This window comes from Siphateles boraxobius, unplaced genomic scaffold, assembly GCF_051911475.1.
Source record: "Siphateles boraxobius isolate OS27281-9 unplaced genomic scaffold, OSU_SipBor_1 7, whole genome shotgun sequence".
In the NCBI taxonomy this organism is placed as follows: Eukaryota; Metazoa; Chordata; class Actinopteri; order Cypriniformes; family Leuciscidae; genus Siphateles; species Siphateles boraxobius.
The window spans coordinates 30,165,914-30,189,173 of record NW_027509197.1 but is presented as its reverse complement, the minus strand read 5'-3'; the positions used below and the strand labels follow the sequence as shown (position 1 = coordinate 30,189,173).

Here is a 23,260-nt window from a genome sequence, read left to right as displayed (position 1 = left end):
GAACCACTGCGTGAGCATAAGACCTTTCAAAAACATAAAATAAAATACATTTGAACATTGTAGTAATGTATTTAATAATGAGGTAATGCCATTTTTTGGATAATATCTTTTATTAAATATTTAAACCATTAAAAATGTATCAAATTAATTTAATCCACTGAATACTGTTCAGCAACTGTAAACAACTAAACTCTGCTTTGTGTTACACCCCTTAAAACAAGTTTTTCCTTGTTCGGGACACGTCCAACACTATTTTTTATTTTCCCTTTCATGTACATAACATAAAACAGTCCTGCCAACTGATGGCAGCACAAATATATCTACCGCTGTATAAATGGTACAGTAAAAAGATATTAACACTGGATTGACACATCAGTAGTTGCATAGTATAGTATGACCAATTAAATTGATTTGTGTGCCCCGTATGGCCTAATTTTCCTGCAGGGTCTCTGGAAGATCAGTAGGAACTCACATTTTACCCAAAGTGGAGTGTCTGTAACCATGGAAGGTGGAGAGAGAGGCATTGAGCTGAAAAAACAATACACAAATGTATCAAATCAACCTCAACTCCATGCTCAACATCAATGTATCATGTTCAACCAATTACCTCTCTATTTCCATAATAGTTGCTATATAACATTAGCTGCATTGATTTGGCTTTGTGGTTGTAAGGGGGAAAGGTCAGGTGTGAAATGCAGCATATTGTTGCGTACCAGTTGTAGGATTTCTCTGTGGAGCTCATGCAGACCTGTGCTTCCGAGATGCATGGAGTTGTTGACGGTGAAGTTGCCCAAAAATGTCTTCACTGCAGGGTAAAGCCAAAGCAAATAAAGTGAGGGTTCAGTTATCATTGAAATACCTTTATATATTCTGGATATTATTTTAGTGTGGACAACTGACCACCTACCTTGCGTACAACTGCGGCCATCCTCCAGGTCAAAGCCCAGGGCACATTTACAGCTGAAAGAGCCACTTGTGTTGACACACACGGAACCCTGGGGGCACGGACTATTCACACACTCATTCACATCTACAGAAAAACACAACGCCTAATCGATCCATGTTCATTTTTGCCACCAACTCTAATGGCATCATGTATCACATTACTAATATACATATTGTGGCATGTGGTAACTTGTTTAAAAAATTGAAGAAATTGGAAATATTGACCACATAGATAACAAAAATAATGTAATTTATAATGTAACATTGTATTAAATTCCATGTTAATGTATATTTGTCAGAAAACCTCCATCTATCCTAAACCTAGTTCAACTGTTATTTGAAAAGTGCCTGGGACTAGCATGAATAAAACCTTTAATTTGATATTACAGCATTAGTGATCCCAAAGTCAATTCCTGTTCCTGTTTGTCACTGCCCTCTTAAGTTACACCATTAAGACTTGTAGCTTGACAACAATGGCCCAATTTAGTTGTTAGTGTCCATTAAAGTGGGCTTCTTACCTTTAGTGCAGAAGGGTCCGGTCCATGCAGGGAGACATTGACAGTGGTAACTTCCCTCGGCTGATCGAACACAGTGACCTCCATTTGCACAGGTTTTAGGCTCACACACATGACCTACAGAGGAGAAAGAGATTGTTAGATTTTTTCTGAAGTAATTAAAATGAACAGAAGAAGCCACAAACATTGTATATTATCACTTAATATACAATTACTAATCTGAGTCAAAAGAGCCAACCCAAGTCTCTCTTTCAATGTAAGTCTATAGGACTTTGTCAATTTTATTGCCTGCTAAGTGAAGATTTTAGGGATAATGCACACAAAAGTGAAAATTCTGTCATCATTTACTCAACCTGTGGAACATGAAAGAAGATCATTTGAGAATCTTTTCTTTTTTTGTTCCACAGCAGAAAGTCATACAGGATTGGTACGACATGAGGATGAGCAAATGAAGACAGAAGTTTAATTTTTGGGTGCACTATACCTTTAAATCTAATCATTTAAAAAAAAAAATTATAGCACAGCTATCCTTGATAAGCAACATGATTTAAGGTATCATTAATGTCCGTTACACAAACAATATGCGATAAATTACGCTTATTTGGATATATATCAGCCAATATTGTAGATTCAATTGTGCATGCTCATTTCTCCTATTTTTCATTAATTCATCTGACGCTATCTTAAAGTTAATATTTTAAAATCACAAATAATTTATTAAAACTGTTAAATGTAATCTCTGTCAAATATCCATTTTTCACACAGTATATTGTAATGCTGTGATGACTAAATTCAATTGAAGCGTTGAGTGTTTAACTTTTTTATTTATTTAGACAAATGCACACAACTGTTTTGGGGCCAGTAAGATTTTTTTAATGTTTTTAAAAGAAGTCTCTTATGTTCGCCAAGGCTGAAAAATCAGTAAAAAACAGTAATAAAAAGATTATTGTAATAAATATGAAATATTATTTCATATTTATTACAATATTATTATTATCTTCAGTATTATATGATCCTTCAGAAATCATTCAAATATTGTGATTTGGTGCTCAAGAAACATTTCTCATTATTATCAATGTTGAAAATGGTGTGCTGCTCGATCATTTTTGTGAAAATCATGAAACATTTTTTCATGATTCTTTAATGAATAAAACGTTTAAAACAACATTTATTTGAGATACAAATCTTTTGCAACATTATAAATGTCTTTGCTGACACTGTATATAAATTTAATGCATCCTTGGTGAATTAGATAGTATTATTTGTTGATATAAATAAATATAAATAAATATATATTTTAAAAAAGCACCAAACTTTTGAATGGTACCGTATATACATTTTATATCGGACATTTATCGGTAATGGGACAGAATTCTAATATCTGTGCATCAGTGCAATACCAACAAAAATGGTGATTTGAATGTTGCACATCACTATATAAATACCAAAAGTCGAACATACCTGTTGACATTGTTGACGTTGTTGACCTAAAAGGCATCTGCATGGTTGTGGTTCCCATCTCTGTGGTGCTTCTGTCCGTGTGATTACTGGTGGTTACCGCCACAGTGGTCCTGGTCGGGGTGCTTTTGCTGTAAGGGGTTGTTGCACGTCCACCATGAGCAGTAGTGTTCCCTGGCGTGGCCGTGCTAGTTTCTATATGCAAGGTGGTGACGTCAGCAGAATCAGATGTGCTGGGTGCCTCTGGTACACCAGTAGTGGAGGTGGGCAGGCGCTGGGTTGTGGAGGGTGTCGTCCGCAGCATCTGAACGATATCAGTGGTAACAATGGTAGTGTGTTCTGATTGTGCTTGCGGTGTGGTGCTTGGTTGAAGCTGACGGGTGGTGACAGGGGGAGGCATGGTAGTGAATGTGTTGGTAGAACTGTAGACGGTAGATGCCTTGTTAGTGGGTTCCTCTGTAACCTGTGTCCTCAGAGTTGCTGGTGTGGCAGATGTTGGCCCCACTTCCGTGTTTGTCTGATGATCGGTTTTGGAGACGAAGGGCGGTTGGCTAGAAAGGAACTTGAAATCCGAGTCATCAACTGTGGTGGCTACATCTTCAAGAACTGGGGGTGCAGTAGTCAGGTCCTGAATGGTCGTCTCCTCCACTGTATGGGTTGGAGACCCTTCGGATTCCCCAGGGCCAGTGGAGCTGACAGATCTGGTTGAAAACTCAGTGGAAGCACCAGTATCCACTGAATAAGTTACTGTGGAATCACGGCTTTGTTGGGATGTGCTAGTGGCATTGGTGTGTTCGCTAGAGGTAAAGGGTTGGATAGATGAAACAGAGTCACCAGTTTCTGTATAAGACGTCCCACTGCTTACCGATGTGACATCCGTTTCCTCTACATCTCTATTGATCACTGTGAGAGGGGTTGTTGAATTTGCATCGTCATTATCAGACACCAGCTCAAAGGTCTGTCCTGTGACACTAGGTTGTCCTGTCTGTGACTCAGTGCCTTGGGACAACATTGGCCGTTCGGTCTCCAAAGAATGGTCTTGAGTTGCTTTGGTGGTATTATGATCTTCAAAAGTGGGCTCAGTCTTATCAGACACTGTAGATACATCTACTGTTTCCTCCTTGTCTTGGGTGACTCCTAATGTCCTCTGCTCCAAGCTCCCAGCAACAGAGGAGTTGGAGTCTTCCGTGTACGCAGAGGTGCTGTTGGAGATCACCGAAAGCAGTGTGCGTTCTCCGACTCGGTTGGTGGTAGAAGTGAAGGTGATATCAGTGCGAGAGAAAGAGTCGGTGGTGTCAACATCTCTCACGGAAACGTCTCTCACTGTTCGTGTCTCTGTCACTGGCTGGTGGCTGGTGATGCTGTGCGATGCTACTGATGAACCCTCCCATTGGGCTATGGCATTATGGGTAAGCTCTTTGTCAGACCGCAGATTTTCAGTGGACTTATCTGATACCATCCTAGTCGCCCAGTCTGCTGTATTTGTAGAGATGAGTAAAGGTTTTTCAGAATGTCCTAGTTTGGAAAAAATAAAGAATAAAATATGGGAAACTATGCATTTAAAATTTATCAAAACATATAATAATAATGAAATTCAGGATTGGGAAATTTGAGAAGCATGGCCACTAGGGTGCGCTTCATGTGGTGTGAGCCTTGGGAAACTTTATGAACTATGTGAGATGTTTTCAGAAGTGACTGCGGATGTAATGATTTTGGGTGGAGAACAATTGGCAGCCAAGCTCGTCTAACCTAACAAAAGATTGAGCCCTAAATATGGAGGGGATCTGACCCATTGGGACCTACTGTTTCCTTCCTTCAGCTGACCTAGCAAAGTCCATATTACAGCGTTGTCACTGCCTGCATGGAGTTCATACACAGGCAAAACTATGATCAAGTGAACCGCTGACTGGAGGAGGATGCTTTTCGATGCACACATATTTAAAAAGGTTGACCTTTTTAACCTAGCATTACCTTTATGGTCAACAAATCAGACACAGATACTCTAATATAAATTTTCACTTTCATTTAAATTTGAGCTTTTAAAATATGTACAGTAAGAACAGTAAGACATACTTTTGTAGCTTTGTTTCTTAGTAGGAAATGCAATCATGGCTCTGTTGTACATGGCTACAAAATAAAATCATTATACTTCTGGTATGTAGAAATCCATCTGAACCTAAATGAGCTATTGTGAAATGAATGCTTCCACAATATTTAGATCTATTGAAGACCAAGATGGATTCAAAGTTGATTGCTGTGTGGAAAGCTATGATTTTGGGTCATTTCACATTCTAAAAAGTGACTCGCTTAGTGATAATGCCTCTTTCACCTTGCATTACAGAGAACTTTCAACTTAAGATCTTTCAACTTGCATTATGTTCAGAGGCCATCCAGTCAGCTCTAACTGATGGGGATGGAGACAGGCCTACAAGCTGTTTTGCAGAAAGTATAGATTAACATGATCTGCTTTCCCAACGGCACTGTAAGCTTTTTACAGCTATTTACAGGCTCACGTGCTTTTGGGAAACGTAGCCCTAAACAATATTGCATGAGATCAAAAAGGGGAGTGAAATACAGGTTATTTTTAGTCAAACCCAGTGCAGACTGATGCAAAATAAGAAAAATTGGGCTCAATCACAGTTGTAAGTCTGGATATTTTTGGCTTGCTAAACAAATTACATACTCTCAACTCAAAAATGTATACTTCCCTTTATTTTTTAAAGATGTTTTAAAAGAGGTTAACTTTTCGCAGAACATGAAGCTACAATAGTGTGCAACATAACTGATATCCAGGCTGGAACCGATGGCACATGCATGATTATTAACAGAAATAATGGTAGCAAATCCTCTGATGTCTTCAATGCGATCTGAGGCTACAAAGCTCATTGGAAAGTACTGTTATATCCAAATGGGTTTTTTTAAAGGGCAATAATGAAACCGATACCTATTGTAGAAAGCGGTGTGGCCAACGGCAATCCCTAATGATAGCAAAAACTTTTTTTAAATACCAATCTTTAATATATTTTAAATTAAATCACCCACAAAAAAAAAAAACAACAACTGCAGACTGAATAGAATTCATTGGCTCAAGAAAGTGGAACAGTTTATGAAACCAGGATGTTCATGAGCCAAGGAGGTCATTCATTAAAAGAGATTCTCTTCCAAAAACTGAGGAAACGGAGTGAAAGTAATCTTATTAATTTGACTTCATACTTGATGCTTCAGCTGCATAATAAAAACCTTTAATTTTACTACTGGGCTATTGCAACTTCAATAATAATAATAATAATAATCCATTGCATTGAGAAATTAATCATTTATTGTAAATATAAAATATATTATTTAATGGTTTTCCTGTGCTGTACACAATTCAGTCTTTATCACATAAGCAAAGTCAGAGTGGAGGTGGAATCTTTGTAATCTTTCTTATAAATGCAAAAGTTGTTTCAACACAATACTGCTTTACAACCTAAAAATTAACTTAGTCATATCTACTTTACACAGACTGTAAAGACCGAGGCTGTTGCAGAACCTAGTGAGCTGCCTAGACAACACTTTTGGGCATCCACAGGCGCGTGGAAGTCTCACCCGCTCGCGTCCCAGTGATGGACACACTGGCGGGAATGTCCGTCATCTCCCCCGGTCCACTCGGTAGATCCACAGCTGTAGTAGTGGCCTCTCTCCCCGGCCAGGGGGACGTTTGTTTTAAACCACTTGCTCGGGTAAAATAAGTTTCAGTACTCAACGGGTTATCGGTGTCCGTGTCTGTAGATAAAGTTTCGGCAATCACAGTATTTAGGACAAGCAGAAAGACCGTGAAAACCACAAGGCGAGCGCTTCTCGCCACACACGTTTCCATCATAAAGAATTCCTAATAAATAAAACGCCAAAGTGGTCCGGGTCACCATCGGAAAGTGAGTCCGTTTAACAGTTTCCCATTAGTAAATTCCTTATAATAGTTTTAAAGTTGGAGATGGAGGTTTAGAAGGGTTTTATTTCAGCCAGCGTGAGTGGGAAACCGGAGCAGTGAGTGACTCCTCCCCTCGGGCAGGCGAGAGCGGTTTCCACCCCATTCCTGGATGCACGCACTCACAAATCTGCTCGATTCGGTTCAGACATTCAGGTGGGATTCTTCTTTTTCCCCATCAAAACCCAGTTAGCATTAACACTATAAAAAATAATATGCTCCCCACTTTTACACATTTCTATGCATTAAGACATTGAAAATTAGTGTCACAGCAGTGACAATGCAACCTGACATTATTTTTAAAGAGAGTTAATATTTTCTGGCGACATGAGTGATTTCTGTTTTCTTTCCTTACCTAGAAAAATGTTGCTTTTTTTCCAAAATTTGGAGAGTGCACGTTCCAGTTTGGGTGGACATCATGCTTCTATCTGCTACTCTCTTATGTACTCAATGAGGGCATATTAAACCTTAAACTTTGATTGCACATTCCCAATTTTCAAACAAACATTATTAGCTTCCTTCAGATTTTCCCGGAAAATAAAACTTCCAAGTACTATCTGACCCAAGTACTATCTGACAAATGCAGTAAATAAAAAAATGTATTACAATTGATGCTCAGTTCAGTGATCAGTCAAGATTATTTAGTCCCATGTGTCCACTGTTTCAGTCCAGCTGGTTAGCAGGGCACAGTTGTTACATGCTCAGTTGGACTGAGGATGGACCATCTTGTCTGTGGTGGTGATAAAGGAGGAGTGATGGTAACGATCACGGAGGGCAAAGTCTGCATTTTCCTCTGTCAGCTGCCTGGTCTCCATGCCAACAGCTGACAAAGAGGGTGTCATCACAATCTGGTCCTGAAGGGCCCCATCTCGCCTAAGAAGAGAAGACAATGATTGGTGAAGTGAGGTTCAGTTTTGTGTATAATATAACCATAGTTCTATGCGCATCATCCACATTGAATTTTTGCCACATACCCACGTAACAGTAATTTGTTTAGAAGAGCTTCATTTAGTTTAATTTGCCAGTTTTAATTGAGGAACTAGCCAAGCTAAAGAATAGCATCATTAATCAGAAGACATTTAAAGATTTTCCGAAGAGCAAGAACACAATAGCTCTGAATTTATCTTGTTGTGACACCTACTTTTAGTGTCAGCCTCAGATGTCACAACCACGGGCCGGCAAAAAAAGTTTATTCACTGACCATATGATGCATATCGCAAACAAAGGAACAACCCAAAATGAATGAGTGGCTGGCTCTTCACAACTTCCAGAAGTAAGGGGACACAGGGCTTTTTTTACAATTCCATATGAAATTGTGCACAAGAGCACTTTTAAAGCAACACCAAGGAACTTTTCCTCTGCGGTCGCCCTACAGTTTGGAAGCGGAATTGTCCATTACTGCTGTCGTAAATAATGTAGCCTACTGTAGCCTACCGCAGCCTACGGTCACACACGCACGCTCGCTGTTTATCCAATACCGGCTTTGGAATCAACAATGGCCACAGACAAGGTAGAGTATGATGCAAGATTTTATGAAAGACATCACAAACAAAGAAAAACTATGTATGCCGTAAAGCAGTCGAATTTTGTAGTTCTTTTTGTCCTAAGGTTACTACCCGAAACCCGAAGTTACATAGTGCCAGTAAAAGCGATACAGACCACGTCAGGCTATGGCAGACGTGTCATTTAACCTATTGTAAGTCGATGTACCATCAAAAAGGTCTTGGAAATATATTATGAAGGTTTGAAAAACTACATAGTGTTTTTGTAGTTAATCACTGGATCACTGTTCACACTGGATCACAAAATTAATCACTGGATTTGCCAAAGTTTAAGGACAGTGGCATTAAAATAGTAACATATTTAAAATATTTTATTCAAGGCACCTAGTATCAAGTTAACAAGATATCCATAAGCAAAACGGTATACTCTGATTGGTGTTCTGGGGTGTCTGAAATAATTAGTACTTATTTCTTTTGGATGAACAGAAATTCTGATCTTAAAGACTATGTTCAGTTTTTTTTCTATAAAACTATTAGTGGAAATGCCACGCCATTATTGTGGTATTATCTGTATCCAGTAAACCTGCCCTTAAACATCATGAAAAAACGTGTCTAAGTGGGTGGTTCTTGGTCACACAAAGCAAAAAAATAAGGACCACATTTCGTTGAAAATTAAGTCTTCCTAAATTCCTACACAAGAGTATGTAACATCATACCTCCCCAAATTATGTAGCGAGGTCTTGAGCCACCTGAAGAAACTGAAGCGAGCTGCTGCACCTGTAAGCAGAGAATGTAACTTTATATTTCTGACAAGAAAAATAATTTAAAGTCACCATAAAATCAAAGCATTGCAGTGTTTAATACAAAGGATTCATCCATGCACATCATTTTTTTTGTGCCCTCATAATCTGTCATCAAAATATTTCTCTTCTCTGATGACGTTTACACATTAGATTGCAGCAATAGCAAATGACAGCGATACAATGAATTCCCAATGGACAAATGCATTAGACCCAAATGAACATATTTGGCTGAAATAAGCTGTGTGTAGCAGCCAAAGGGTTTAGACAACTTGCAGTTTATTATGAGCAAATAGGGTTACTTCTTAAATTTTCCAAAGTTTACTCAAATCAAATAAAAGTTAGGTACAATTACCTGTTGGCAAACCTGGGCTTGTTGTTCCAATGTAGAGAAAGAGGATAAGGGCGACTGTAATGTTGATCAAGGCGTACATCCACTGGATGACAAACATTATTAAAAAAGAGCACAATGCCTAAAGAAAGATAAATGCATCTTTAAAAAACAATTGAATATTTATATATTTGAAGAATTGATTTCAGTAAGCACTGGATATTTTTTGCCGAACTTACACCAATTAATGCAACCCAGTGATTGCAAAATCTGTCATAGACTGAACCTTGGATTGATCTGATTTCTGATCCTTCAAGAATTGTTTCTGAACCTGTGAATAAAAGGTAATTAGGGAGAAATACAGATTTTGATCACTATATTGAGGACTTATGTAAGGTTTTGTAGAGAGTTACTTACCATTCCTCTCTATCTGCTCTCTTGGGAGCTGTTCAAGTTCAACTGGGCCAGAATTAGGCAAAGACTGTTTCCTCTTGGCTCCTGCTGTAAGGTCAGACTCCATAAGTCCTATCTGGCTTCTGCCATCATCATCTAATCCAACAGCTTGTTCCAGCTCCCTCTCATCTTTTCCTTTGTCTAATGGTCCATTGCTGTTTAAGTCCAACCCAAAACTGTTCATCAGCGTTTCTTTAGCTGGAATCTTTGACTTCCTGCCCCGGGCCTTGGAGGCAGGAATAGACACTCTCTGTTCTTCAGCGGTGTCTGTGCTGGTCAATGGAAATATTTGGTCCATGTCTTTGGTGAACTCCAGCAGTGTGCCGTTCGTAGGGTCACTGATGGCTCCACTGCTGCCATAATGGGGGTGAGTGCTGGACACAAGTGATCTTCTGGAGCTCGACCTCCTGATCAGCATCTTCTTTTGCTGGACCTGCAGCTCATAGGTTTTCACCACACAGAAATAGCAATAATCAATTATGCTATAGGTTAGCATGAAGTTGATGGTGACAATGGGAGCCAGTTCATTGACCTGGCCAATGAAGATAAAGGCCATGGAGATCAAGCTGGTCAGACAGATGGCAGCCACAGGTGTCTTATTGGGCCCTCGCTGTAATACATAAATAAATGGGAGAAAGGTAAATCTATGGCTGTTCCAAAACCTAGTGAGCTACGTTAAATGTCTACAGCATACATAGGCAGCTACCTTCTAACTTCCTATGTGAAAGCATAGGAAACTCAATTGATTACAAGAGATGTTGTTGTTAACATGTTGCTAAGCTAAGATGCAATACTGTAACAAAATAAAAATACAAACATATTTTGAGTTAAAATATCAATTTTATATTGAATGATTTGTAAATATGTCCGCCATCTTTAATCGCAATGCATTATGGGCTTAGATGGAAGCCTAATCATGCAGTCTACCTTGTGTGTTGGCAGCATTTCTATACAGTATAACCTTAAAATGCCATCTACATAGGCAGTATCAATCTACAGAATGTATCAATCTGATAACTAGGTTTCAGAGTTTGGATATTAAAAAAATATTCATTCTTTTATTTAGTGTAAAGCAAATAGAGTCAGTGACCTTTGTTGAAAAATTACATTTTGTATAATTCTAATTAAAACATCACATCTAATTCACATTTTTTTTTTATTTTTTTTTTAGTTTTTAATCTTAATTAAAGCTTTTATAAAAACATTGCAAGACTGCATTATGGGCTTTATTAGTTTGGCTCCATTACTCTTATTTCATTCACACTCTCCAGGTTATGTGATAAGTGAGTGGAAGCATCCCAAAAAAAGACAACATCTCTCATGTCACCTCAGACCAGTCATTACCCAGATCCCATTAAGTCTCTGGGATCAGGGTGCTACTGCTACTGGCTGGCACAGCTCCAGATCCACCAGGGTTGGTCTAATCTGTGCTTCCTGCGTTTGTTCTGGGACTTTGATTCAGGGCTAGATGTCTCGGGAAAGCTTGTAGCCCATAGAGAGGGGTCAGACAGAGCTCAGGCGAGGGAAAGGGTGTGCTGTGCTTTTGAAAGCCACAATTGTTCAAATTCATTCCTTCGCATTTTTGGAGCATATTCGGGCACACTATAATTAGGAACTTATCCTGTCTGTAAACCTGCTCAATGAGCTAAAGAGATAAACAATTCATTAAAGTGGAATGAAAAACAAATGTTTAATTTCACTCACTATCCAAAGTGCATAGTTAATCTGTTTGATAATTTATTAGTATCCGAAATAACTCACTATATGAATATCTCTGATTTTCCATTGTTTTATATTCACAGAAAAGATTGATTAGCATTTAAATAAGATGAATCTTCAGAATGAACCATTGTTTAGCAGAAAACCACACTTATCAACATCCCCCATGCTGAAAATAGGCACATTATAACCACATTAATATGGTTATCTCCCTACAAGCACCCACCCCTTTTCCAAGAAATCCAAGAGCTGGGATGACTCTCTCCTGAGCGATACATTGGAGGATCCTGGGTGCACCGTACAGGCCGCCCATGCAGGAGGCGAGTGAGGAGATGTAGAGGCCCAGCAAAAACAGGAAACCAACCAAGGAGACCTGGGGGAAAAAAACAAACACAGAGGGGAAGAGAGTTGGGCTCCACCCAGCTCTGTTCCGCTTGGCCAGACTGAAAACTGCTTATAATGTGTTGTTAATCAAAGAAACCATGTGTAATCTGACAGAAGTCATAATGAGAGAGTGGGCAATTACAATAATACAGTATGATGTGTATGAAACCACAGCTTCTCTAACACAGCATTATACTGTACGAATGCACCTTTTTGTAGATTTAATATAAGATTTTATATGCATTGTGTTGTATGTAATGATAGTAGTTGTGGTAGACTGTTAACCCCCACACCACAGCCCACATTAAGGAACAGCTGTGGGTCAGCAACAACCAGGCTTCAGGCTTACACATTCATAAACTATGTAGCTTAGCTCAGCAGTCCACTGTAATCTATGTTGACTGGCAGCTGTGTGGTTATCGGGCCAAACGACAGGGTATGTGCAAGGTCAGTGCGCAACTGGGCATCATTCTCATTCAAACATTTACACCAGCTGTAGCATTTAGAATGACCTCAAATGCCTCTGTTAAGCACATGAGAGGAGTGACATAAGCATGAAAATAAATGCAAATATAACATTTTATCTGTGAATAATATGTTATTCTCAAGTCTCACTTTCAGCTGAGACAATGAGACAATTCTAAATAAGTAGAAAACCCCATGGAAGATGGCCATACTTTGAAGCCTGCAATAACATCAGATTACCTTTTCCGCTATTAAGAAATCATAGCGCAGTGCCTCTCTGGTGCAAATGGCTCCCAATAAGAACACAAAGACGAGATACAGGAACCACCTGCAGATTCCCACAATACACACGATTCAGAGTTGAATTCATTCTATTTATAGAGAAAATATCTAACAAGAACTATCATGATTTCCACCTAAAATATTAAGCAGCTCAACTGTTTTCAACATTGATGATAAGCATTTCTTAAGCAGCAAATCAGCATATTAGAATGATTTCTGAAAGATCATGTGACACTGAAGACTGGAGTAATGATGCTGAAAATTCAGCTTAGCCATCACAGGGTTAAATAACATTTAAATAACATCATTTTTAAATTTGTAATAATGTTTCACAATATTACTGTTTTAACTGTATTTTTGATCAATTAAATGCAGCCTTGAGCATAAGAGACTCCTTTTAAAAAAAATTAATCTTACCAACCCCAAACATATATATATATCACATCACAGTATCACACACTGTTTATGCAGTGCATAAAGAAGGCTCATTGTGATTCTGTTTCTCATATTTTCATTCTAGAGCCTGCTCTAAAGTATGTGTACAGTCAATACAATAGAGGCTAAAGATAAACAAAGGAAGAATTAAAGATTATTTCTGTGGCTGACGGACACATACGAGATGCAGACTGCAGCGAGAGTTCCCACGGGGATGTTGTGCTCGGGCCTCTGGAGATCTGAGCTCATGTTGAATCCCGCCATCACACCTACACACACACACAGAGGGTTACTGTGAAAACAAGACTGGAGACAAGGGGCTATTCACAACCTGAACAGCAGATAGATGTACATATCAGAGCTCACTTGAAACACCTTCCTGACTTCTAACAGGAGCGAAAAGGAAACTTTGATCACGACTGAACAATTCATTTGAGCAACACAAGACCCTAATCAATCTTTCAGTCTTTTGCACGAGGCAGGTTTGCATTGTGTGTGGCAAAACAAGATGAGAATGCAGTGGGATTTCTTAAGATCATTATCTCATTTACATTTTTAAATTGTCTGTTTATATTTACAGTCTTTTTTGCCTCTGAAAATAGGAAAGTCATAAGCGTCATGAAAGTATTTTACTGTAGGTTGGGATAACGACATATTGCTAAACTCTAAAGTTTGGTCAGAAATCATGATAACATTTGCATATAGTTTTATTTAAAAAAAAAGTTTTAAACTCCAATATTTTCTAGATTTTGTTTTAGCAGTTTGTTTAAATAAAAGCCAACTATTTAATTTTGGAAACAATTATTTAATTGTGTTGTCTTTTTACGATAACACTTCGTATTTCTCACACAGTATAAATGGGTTTTTATATTTTTTAAATATATATATATATATATATATAGATATAGATATAGATATAGATATAGATATAGATATATTCTGCCTGTCCCAGACCACTTTTTCAAGCAGACTTTGGGTGCGGCTTGCTCGCGCCCTAAAAAAAAAAAAACACATCCAGTGACACCATGCAGGCTCAGATTGAAACCTGATTATGCAACAAAAATGTGTTGAGATGAAAAAATTTTAACATGAAAAAGAGATTCAGAAAAATCAAACCACAGTCATTAACGTACAGCTGCAAGTTGAGGCTAGTCAGGTAATTTATACAGGCTTAAACTTAACAAAAATAAATTCTCTCATATCAGCATGTTATCGTTTAATCAGTGGTTGTTATATCACAGTTATGCTTTTCTTGTTTATGTGTGTAAAGTCACCTGTCGCCGCAGGAAAGAAAACCCCAAACACGGTGAAGAAAGTCTCGCCAGCTGTGTAGTCTGGAAGGGTGTTCTTACGTAGTAGTTCCTCAGAATAACCAATGAATCCATGCTCTGCAATAAACATATTCAGCACAAAACAATGTTAGGAAAGATTGTTTATTACAACCTTCAGTCTGCCTAAAGCATATCTGAGTGCTTTATGGAAAAAGTATCCACAATGATAAGAATCAGATTCATCTCTGAAATGCCATAGTTTCCATTGAGTATACGTAACAGACATTACACACACAAATGCTTTCCTGTAAATTAAAATCTTTGTTTTGAAAACCATCCTGATGGAGAATTCATGTTTCCGCATCTGCTTAAAACACAAGATTGAATCATGTGGTGACGACATTTACAAGAAAACATTCCCCTGTTCAGGACCACAAACTGCAATCCATGACATACAATATTGATTTATCGCACACCAATACAATAACCCTTTTCACCCTGAAATCAAAGACAGTGGTTCCATGGGGTACTGTGAGACAGACATCTGGTTTGAAATATTACAGTTTTACACTCCATAGCCATGCACAGGCAGAGCCCCAGGTGTCTGCGGCTGACCGTCACCACCCTTTATGTAACAACCCGGGGGGACAGACGCCCCGCCAAGATGCGTGCAAACCAAGGGCTGGCCTTTTTCTTGGGAATACATGCCAAATTCAATAGTTCTGCACCGAGGACATGATGGAGGGAATGCTGGACTAAGCTCTGGGTGTGTTCACAGTCAAACAAAACAATCCAAGAACAGACGCCGCAGAACATTTACGTAAAAAGTACTGAGAGATATCACTATTCTGTGGAACTGTCACACAAGAGTGCGATTTCACTCAGTTATTAAAGTCTGGATAGCACTGACAGTGTATATTTCAGAAGGTTTGTAATACAAAATAAGTATGGAATGCAAATAATTGTTCACAACTATACAAACTTTGTACACTTTTGTCCAATTACTTTCATACCATACCGTACAGTACATACTATATAGTAAATAACACAGTTACAGTAGATGGCTCTTAATAGGTTAGTTCACCCCCAAAACAACCTGTTACCATTTACTCATCCTCACGTCATTCCAAATCACTATCTCTTTCTTTTTTGATTGGTCTCAAAAGATAAAAGAAGATGTTTGTTCAAGTTGCTGTATTCCACCTAAAAAAGGTCCTCCAAAAAGGACAAAAACAGCACCATAATCGTAGTCTGTAGGATTCATTGGCTATATTCCATGACTTCTAGAGTCATACAATATTTTGTGGAACAGTCAAAATAAAATAATGTTTCACTAGTAATCTTTTTCTTTGCTCCAGCCCTCATCTCATTTATGGATATTTAACAAAGATACATACTTTTTTTTTCAGCAAATAATGCAAAGAATTTAGTTTTCTGTTCCTTATACAAATCTAATATATGGCTTTAGAACAATGGTTCTCAACCTCCAAGCCCCCCACCCCCTACTGCCCACTGCCCACTGCCCACAACAGTATTCAAAGGCCACGTTATTTTTTACAGTTGTAAGTTATTTACATGACAAAGATTAAGGATAAGGATTTTTTTAAAGATATTTTAACTATTATTAAACAAGAAAAAATGTAAAATAAGTTTAATTAATTAATTTACATGACTTTTCTATGTCTAAGTCCATGGGAATCTTGGTTCTTAAAATAAAATAAAAATTGCTCCTGAGGTGAATTAAAATAAAATAAAATAGTCTTGATTTCTAGTCCTTTTGGCCTAATTTTAATGCTAGGTTTGTCTCATTTTAAATAATTTGAAAACATCTTGATGCCCCTCATGCATTCTTCAAAACATCTATTTTTGAGTTCAAGTAACGAAAGAAAGTCATTCGTTTGGAACAGGGGTGAGTAAATGTAGATCATTTTAATTTGAGCCGGACCTGTACTTTAATCTCTCTCTCTTTTTTTTTAAAATAAAAATATATATACAATTAGTAGATGACCTATGGACAAACATCAACAGGGATGCACAAGACAAAACACAATACAACCGTGTATCTCGCCTTAGAAGCTGATAATTACATTGTCAATTAGAGAGTCAAAAGTTTACAATGGAGTACAGGAGAAAGAAAGTTGGTGGTGGGTTGGGGAAGGGACAGGTGTCACCTCTGCGGAGACAAGGCCAATCCGGAGAGAGATCTACAGGGCCCTAGCTATGCAAAAGCATGAGCCATTTCCCTCTTGGTTATCTTGTGATGGGAAAGAATGTGTTCTCTTGGATTAATGACATGTTTATCCAAAAGGAAGTCACCACCCTTTCAGAAGCCCTGCCTGGTCCTTTTCTTCACAGTTTCTTGGCTACAAAGAGAGAGAGCTAGAAAGAGAGTAAGACACAATACAGATGATCACGAGAAAGAGGTCTCTCAACCTCTTTCTGATCATCTCTATTGTGTGTCTATAAGTGCATAAGCAAAGTTTAGGTATATGCAGCCTTTGAAATAACAGATATAGGCCCGGTTCCACAGACATGGTTTAGGTTAAGCCAGGATTAGCCATTGGTAGAGTTAAGACATTTAAGTAGCTTTAATAAACGTGCCTTAGAAAAAAAACATTACTGATGTGCATCTTGAGACAAAACAATGGCATGGACATTTTAAGATATGTCAGTGCAAGTTGCTTTCAGTTAAAACAGCTCAAACATGCATTTTAGTCTTAAGCCTTGTCTGTGAAACCAGGGGCATAAAGTACCCCAATTATAACATACAAGTAGGAAAAAAACAACACATCCTACTTACAATCACATCATATTAATAATCTTGACATAAGTACCTTAATTTATGAACTTAGCAAAAGCTATGTTAAGCTGTTTTTGGAAGAGCAAGTGCAAAAATAAAAACTTTGACAGTTAAGTTTGCATCTCTTTAACTAAACAACCTTCAGTTACAGTACCATTCAAAAGTTCAGGGTTAGTAAGATTTTTATTAATGGATACCACTATTCAACAATATTGCATTAAATTGATAAAAGTGACTTTTTAACTGCATTTTTAATGAAATAAATGCAGCCTTGGTGAGCATGAGACTTTCAAAAATAACCCCCAATTTTTTAAAAGTTAGTACATGTAACAGTGTGGTGTCAAACACCCCAAAAAATGAACTCGCATATATTGTGACTCATGCATGTGCCAGAGATAAAAACATACTTCAAATACACATGAAGAACAGGCCATACAGTGGGATAAGAGCTGGGGCGTTACTGTTGTCCTCCCTGCCACCTTTCTAAGCAATTTGATTGCAGTTTGGATATTTATAGTGAGAGTCCTTCTGATCTAAAGATTTGGAAGAGGAAGTGATGATGTGGACGCTGCTAGTGAAGAACTCGGATCTGCTTCCTGCCTGCTCTTTTGTCTCAGGCCAAAAATGTGGGTGAGCCCGGTCAACACCCTTAACCTAAAACTATGAGCGCATGTCAGTTTCCTGTCCAACACCGAGCGCTTAAGTAGAGTGTCTTTGAGTCTAGAGCTGAAGAAAACACAGCAAATCCTACAAAACACAAAAATCATATCTTCATAAAACTAATTATGCGAGTGAAAATAAAGCCAATTCTGATGACCATAAAGAGATATATGTTAAATGATTCAGTTCTTGCAGGACTTCATTTTTTCATATGAAATATAATTGTTATATTCAAGCAATATCTTCCCACCAACAGAATTTGCAACAATAACGCTGTCTACAAGTCTTCGGTAGGAAATCTCCTCTTGTGTGGTAACAGGCAGGAGGAAAGGGACAGAACTAGGAGGTGCTCATTTTTTTAATCTAGCACAAATGCTTTCACCGCAATGGTATGAACACCCTAGAGGATTGTGCTCACATTTTCTTCATCTTTTCCAACAATAACTTTTTCAAATGATTTGCCAAAACATTGAAGAGTAGGTAGCAGTATTAAAAAATCATCACTCTTCTCTCATTCTTGCTACATGAGCCTAGGCACACTGGTGCCCAATGGTAGATTGGGTGTGTAATTCAAACATATCCTTGACCAAGAATTATTTCACAACCAAGATATGTGCTCAGCCCCTAAGCTTTCTTCAGCCTTTCAGTCCTTAAAGGAATAGTTCACCACCTAAAAAAACTATGTGACCTCCTTCTTTATCCTTCAAATATCCTAGCTATTCTTTTCAAAAGTACATGATGATTGGGACTTTCAGGCTCCAAAACATCAAAAAGCACCATAAATGTATTATAAATGATGTCCATATGACTCGTCGTACGTAAGTCATACAATACCTTTGTGTCAGTAAAAATAGGCCTAAATAATAATAGTAAGTAACGATTCATGGAAAAATCATGAACAAAGAGAGTCAGATCTTTTCAATGAATCATTTAAAAACGTTCACAAAACTGATCTGAATGATTCATTCACAAATCAACTGATCTGCTTCTTGAGCTTAACTTGAGTTTTCATCGCAGTGGTTACCTGCTTTGGCAGAGTTGGGGTCATATTTTCTCATTTTATTTGTCTTATTTTATAATTTTGGTGAAGAATGAGTAAATCTGTTTGTTGTTATAGGATGCCAAAAATATGGACACGCTGGGATCTCTTTATCATCACGGTTATGAAGCTTTCCTTGTGCTGATCACCTGGCCTTGACTACGTGATTAACAGCATTATCAAACTGTAAACACATCTGCACAGCAGCTCCTTTTTCCTGCCAATGGCAGGTAACCCGCCCATACGGCGCCCTGCCTAAATCGTGCAACCCCCTGGAGTCGTGCCAATGGTGAGGTCACTTTATAACCACAAAGCTTAATTGGAAAAACATGGAGGAACCAGCACCTCCTTATCTCGGTGCCAGTGCACACTGCAGCCCAAGTCCAGTTCCTAAAAGAGATCAGAGCAAAATGGCAGTAGCAGCAGTTAAGGGGTAATGCCTCATTTCAGTCCATTACACCACAACGTCTAACTTTCTCTGTAGAGAGAGAGAGTGAGAACACCATCTTTCCGAGAGTCTTGCCTCCTCTCTGGACAGGAAGTCAGTAATCAGGAGAACAGGAAGAGTTGGGATGGATTTCCTGCAAACCCAGTGTGAAAGTACATACTGACCTCATCTGAAGTGGGCAGCCAAAAAAAAATAAAAAATTACAATGGACTAGGAATGCCTGCACAGTGCACACTTGTCCTTAGAGCAAGTGACTATTAGATATCGCACATAAATTGTTGCAGAATGATGAGTTGCTATTATAACCCTATATTAAATTGAACTAAGTATACCCCCAAGATTGTCTTATAAAAGAGATTTTAACCGCTCTTACAATTTACATATATGTGCTCACTTCATGCAATGAAACTAAGTACAAGCAGATTTAAATGCCCTAAATATATGAAATGCGTGAGAGAGCTGGAATTTCTATGATTATACTGTAGCTTGGGAGAGCTTTAGAAATGTGAACTTGGCAACACAACGTCTAACATCTAACGGTATATATAGTTTAGCTTTGTGAGGTCCAGGAAAAGATGACTAGATGACAGTACATAATGGGAGAACAAATAATTTCACTTTTCTTGTTCCTTCAAATTCCATATTATGATTAGTATTGAAGTTCTATTATTGTGTTTATTTTAGAAAGAGACCCTGCACTCCATAGTGGCCTTGTGTACACCTCCCAGAATATTCAGGGCTGTTGGAGGTCTAACTAGCTTACTGCGTGTACTGTCAATGCCAGATCACTACCCGGAGCTGGTATGCAAGATCTTGCACTGTTTGTCAAGCCTAAATGGTTTTATGGAAATTATGAACCTGATAAATAATAAATAAATGTATATTGCCATTATCATAATACAAATGTCCAACAAAAAAAACACAGGCTAGCATTGTTTGAGTCTTGGGACAAATGGCCACATTTATGTTTTCCTGACACCTACTGGACAGTTGTTGCAAGGACATGTGAACTCATAATTTGAGTTCTGTATGATCAACTCAAAAATATACAGTTTATAGTATATGCATTGTTATTATTATTATTTATAGGCATTATTGAACAACATTATTGTTGGATTAACACAATTAAATAATTTAATTGAGATGTACACGCGTTTAGTCAGCTAAAGTATTAATCTCAAAATGGCCAAATACTGGCTGAGCACCAATTAACATTTTGAATAAGAACGAGCTTTGAGGTGAGAACATATCTACTGTCACATATAATATTTAAACAGAAATACACTATTGTTCAAAAGCTTGCTTGGTAAGATATTTTAAATGCTTTTTAAAAAGCCTCTTATGCGCACCAAGGCTGCATTTCTTTAATAAAAAGATACAGTACTATTGTGTAATATTAAAAAATTAAATATAAAAATATATATTTTTTTTAAAATCTAATTTATTCCTGTGCTGAAGAACCATTTCTTTTTATTGTAAATGTTAAAAACAGTTGTGCTGCTTAATATGACACTTTGATACTTTTTTTTTCAAAAGTAGTTTCTATTTAAAAACAGAAATTCTTCACTGTCACGTTCCCAAACATTTGAACAGTAGTGTATATATTCTGTCACCTGCGAGCTGCATTCAACAACTTTTCAGCTACCCCAATAAATGCATAGCACACATAAAAAGGTAGAAATAAGAACTTGCGAAACAAGAGAATAATATAAATAAGAAAAATGTATGCTGGTAAATGACAAAAACATTTTGGACACTCCAGATTTGGTCCAGCATAAAATGGTTTGAACTTGTCTGGCAGGTTTGCCAGGAAACATGAAAAGAAAGAAATGTCAATATAAGAAAGGCGGGCACTGTTTAGTAGGCTCTGTGAAAACAACACTGCAGGGCAATAATCTCTTCTTAAAGCAGTACTCTATTAAATGGAAACCTGTGGTATAGTCAAAATACCTGTTAGATACAGATTTTTTGGTTTATATACATGAACTTATACAACTGTTCTAGAAGCTGATTATATCATTAAGCAGATTATTTATTTTATTTTATTGGAGTCTTTTTTCTTAGACTCAATGGGGGATCTATGGTGTTGGTTAAACACAAAACCTAGCCATACCTTAAGATATTTAGCAGGTATTAAACTCAATACTCCTGGTTTATCTCATTGCAAATGACCCCTGATGTCACTGGCATTCACAAAAGCTTACCTGGATCTAGATGACTAAATGTCCCGATGACAAAATCCAGAGTAGACATAGCTAATATCCCCAGCAGAACCAATTGAAGGCGTATTATCCATTTCACCCCGGCCAGGTTAATCCCAAGCAGGCCAACCAGAACGGCCACAGAGATGCCCCTCACTGCCCACACGCTATGTAAGCTCAGCACCTGCGCTATGGACTCTGCGAAACCAGTGATGTACATCGCTCCAGCCACACACTGCCAACAAGACACATGACTGTCACCAAACCTAAAAACAGTAAACTCATCACGCACTGTATATGCAATATAATTAATGTAGATATGAGCTGCTCACCTGCCCAAACACATACAAGAGTCCCACAGTTCCTCCAACTCTCCCTCCGAGCACAGTGGAGATCATGGAGTAGACCCCACCGTTACCCACACTGCAACAGTCACACACACCGATACCTGACATCACTGTAACCACAGCAACCAATACCACCATGGACACCAGAAGCATGCCCAGCAACACACCTGTGTTACCCTAAAGATGATCATATGGGAAAAGACAAGTAACATTTCCATTAGATGCTAATTTAATAGCAGCAAAAACATGAGATATGTTCCAAAAGATTCTTTAAAAATTGATTCTCTAAAACACACAACAATAATCTCAAAATCTGTAATAAAACATAACTTACCACAAGCCAGCCAGTCCGTAAAAAGAGCACCACCCCAAAAATGTTGATCATGCAGGTAGTGAAGACTCCATCCCAGGTGCCGAAAAGAACAGGTTCCCAGACGAAGAGCTGCACCTTCCACCAAGGTTGAGCATTACTCTGTGAACCCTACACAAACCAGTATCACTCAAATCTAAACAAGTCACCATTAATGTCAATTCCACCACCCAGTGTAAAAAATAGTAGGTCCCAAAACGTGCGGCTTTCCAATTATAGCCAAACTTTTCCATTTATTCAATTTTTATGACAAAACTTACAGATTGGATATTACCTGTGCGTCTTCATGGAATAATTCTTGAACTTGAGGACTCATTATCCCTTTTTGGCAAGATTACAGTGGCTGGATCTGAAGAAAGTAAAGTAGGCCTAAAGTAAAGTAAAGACTTTAGTTCTGTAAATACAAACACAATTTAACAACATTTGCCAACTAGGCGATGATCGCCACGTAGGTTAGATACATTTAAGCCAACAAAAGCTGTCTGTTAATAAGTGACACCTTGGGAACTATAAATAATCGACAGGCAATTCATGTTCAGCATTTAAATAACACTTTAAAACATTAAAATAAAAGGCAAACAAAGTATGAGAAGTTCACTGAAGTTTACATGACAAACTAACTGTAGCCTATTCTGGCTTTGTGTTTTACTAAGTTATCCAGTGTAATGGCTCGTTGTAAAGTCTATAAGAAACGCCAGAGACGTACGGCACTAAGTAAACGGATAATATGCTGTTTTGTGACATTGTTGAATTGTAAATTTCTTGGTTAATGACAATAGCGCACACATACCTGTAATGGTGCTTTACTCCCGGATGCAACAGCAGGTGGAGAATGTGAGAGAGGCACGAGCATACCTGAGTAGTTGGG

The 23,260-nt window shown here is 38.0% G+C and overlaps 2 protein-coding genes across 4 annotated transcripts in view; both read right to left on the bottom strand.

The window, feature by feature from the left end:
- The window catches only part of heg1 (heart development protein with EGF-like domains 1), a 12,047-nt gene extending 5,030 nt beyond the window's left edge, over positions 1 to 7,017 (bottom strand). The window contains exons 1-6 of the mRNA XM_077216546.1: positions 6,507 to 7,017; positions 2,922 to 4,433; positions 1,464 to 1,577; positions 908 to 1,030; positions 714 to 805; positions 473 to 528 (exon numbers count right to left, since the gene is read on the bottom strand). Coding sequence (XP_077072661.1) covers positions 473 to 528; positions 714 to 805; positions 908 to 1,030; positions 1,464 to 1,577; positions 2,922 to 4,433; positions 6,507 to 6,780 — 2,171 coding nt within the window. The 5' untranslated portion in view covers positions 6,781 to 7,017. The remainder of the gene's footprint in view (positions 1 to 472; positions 529 to 713; positions 806 to 907; positions 1,031 to 1,463; positions 1,578 to 2,921; positions 4,434 to 6,506) is intronic.
- slc12a8 (solute carrier family 12 member 8) lies at positions 6,215 to 23,260 on the bottom strand. 3 transcript variants are annotated; one of them, XM_077216547.1, is made up of 14 exons: positions 23,183 to 23,260; positions 22,667 to 22,741; positions 22,357 to 22,503; positions 22,008 to 22,199; positions 21,679 to 21,910; positions 14,531 to 14,644; positions 13,438 to 13,525; positions 12,780 to 12,867; positions 11,917 to 12,063; positions 9,936 to 10,581; positions 9,758 to 9,849; positions 9,543 to 9,660; positions 9,104 to 9,164; positions 6,215 to 7,758 (listed from the first exon to the last, which is right to left on the bottom strand). In XM_077216547.1, the coding sequence occupies exons 2-14, from the start codon at positions 22,706 to 22,708 to the stop codon at positions 7,587 to 7,589; spliced, it is 2,139 nt and encodes a 712-aa protein (XP_077072662.1). In that variant the 5' UTR covers positions 22,709 to 22,741; positions 23,183 to 23,260; the 3' UTR covers positions 6,215 to 7,586. The 3 variants fall into 3 exon arrangements, with proteins under 3 accessions (XP_077072662.1, XP_077072663.1, XP_077072664.1); XM_077216548.1 differs by having other exon boundaries at positions 22,357 to 22,470; XM_077216549.1 differs by having other exon boundaries at positions 22,653 to 22,741; positions 23,183 to 23,211.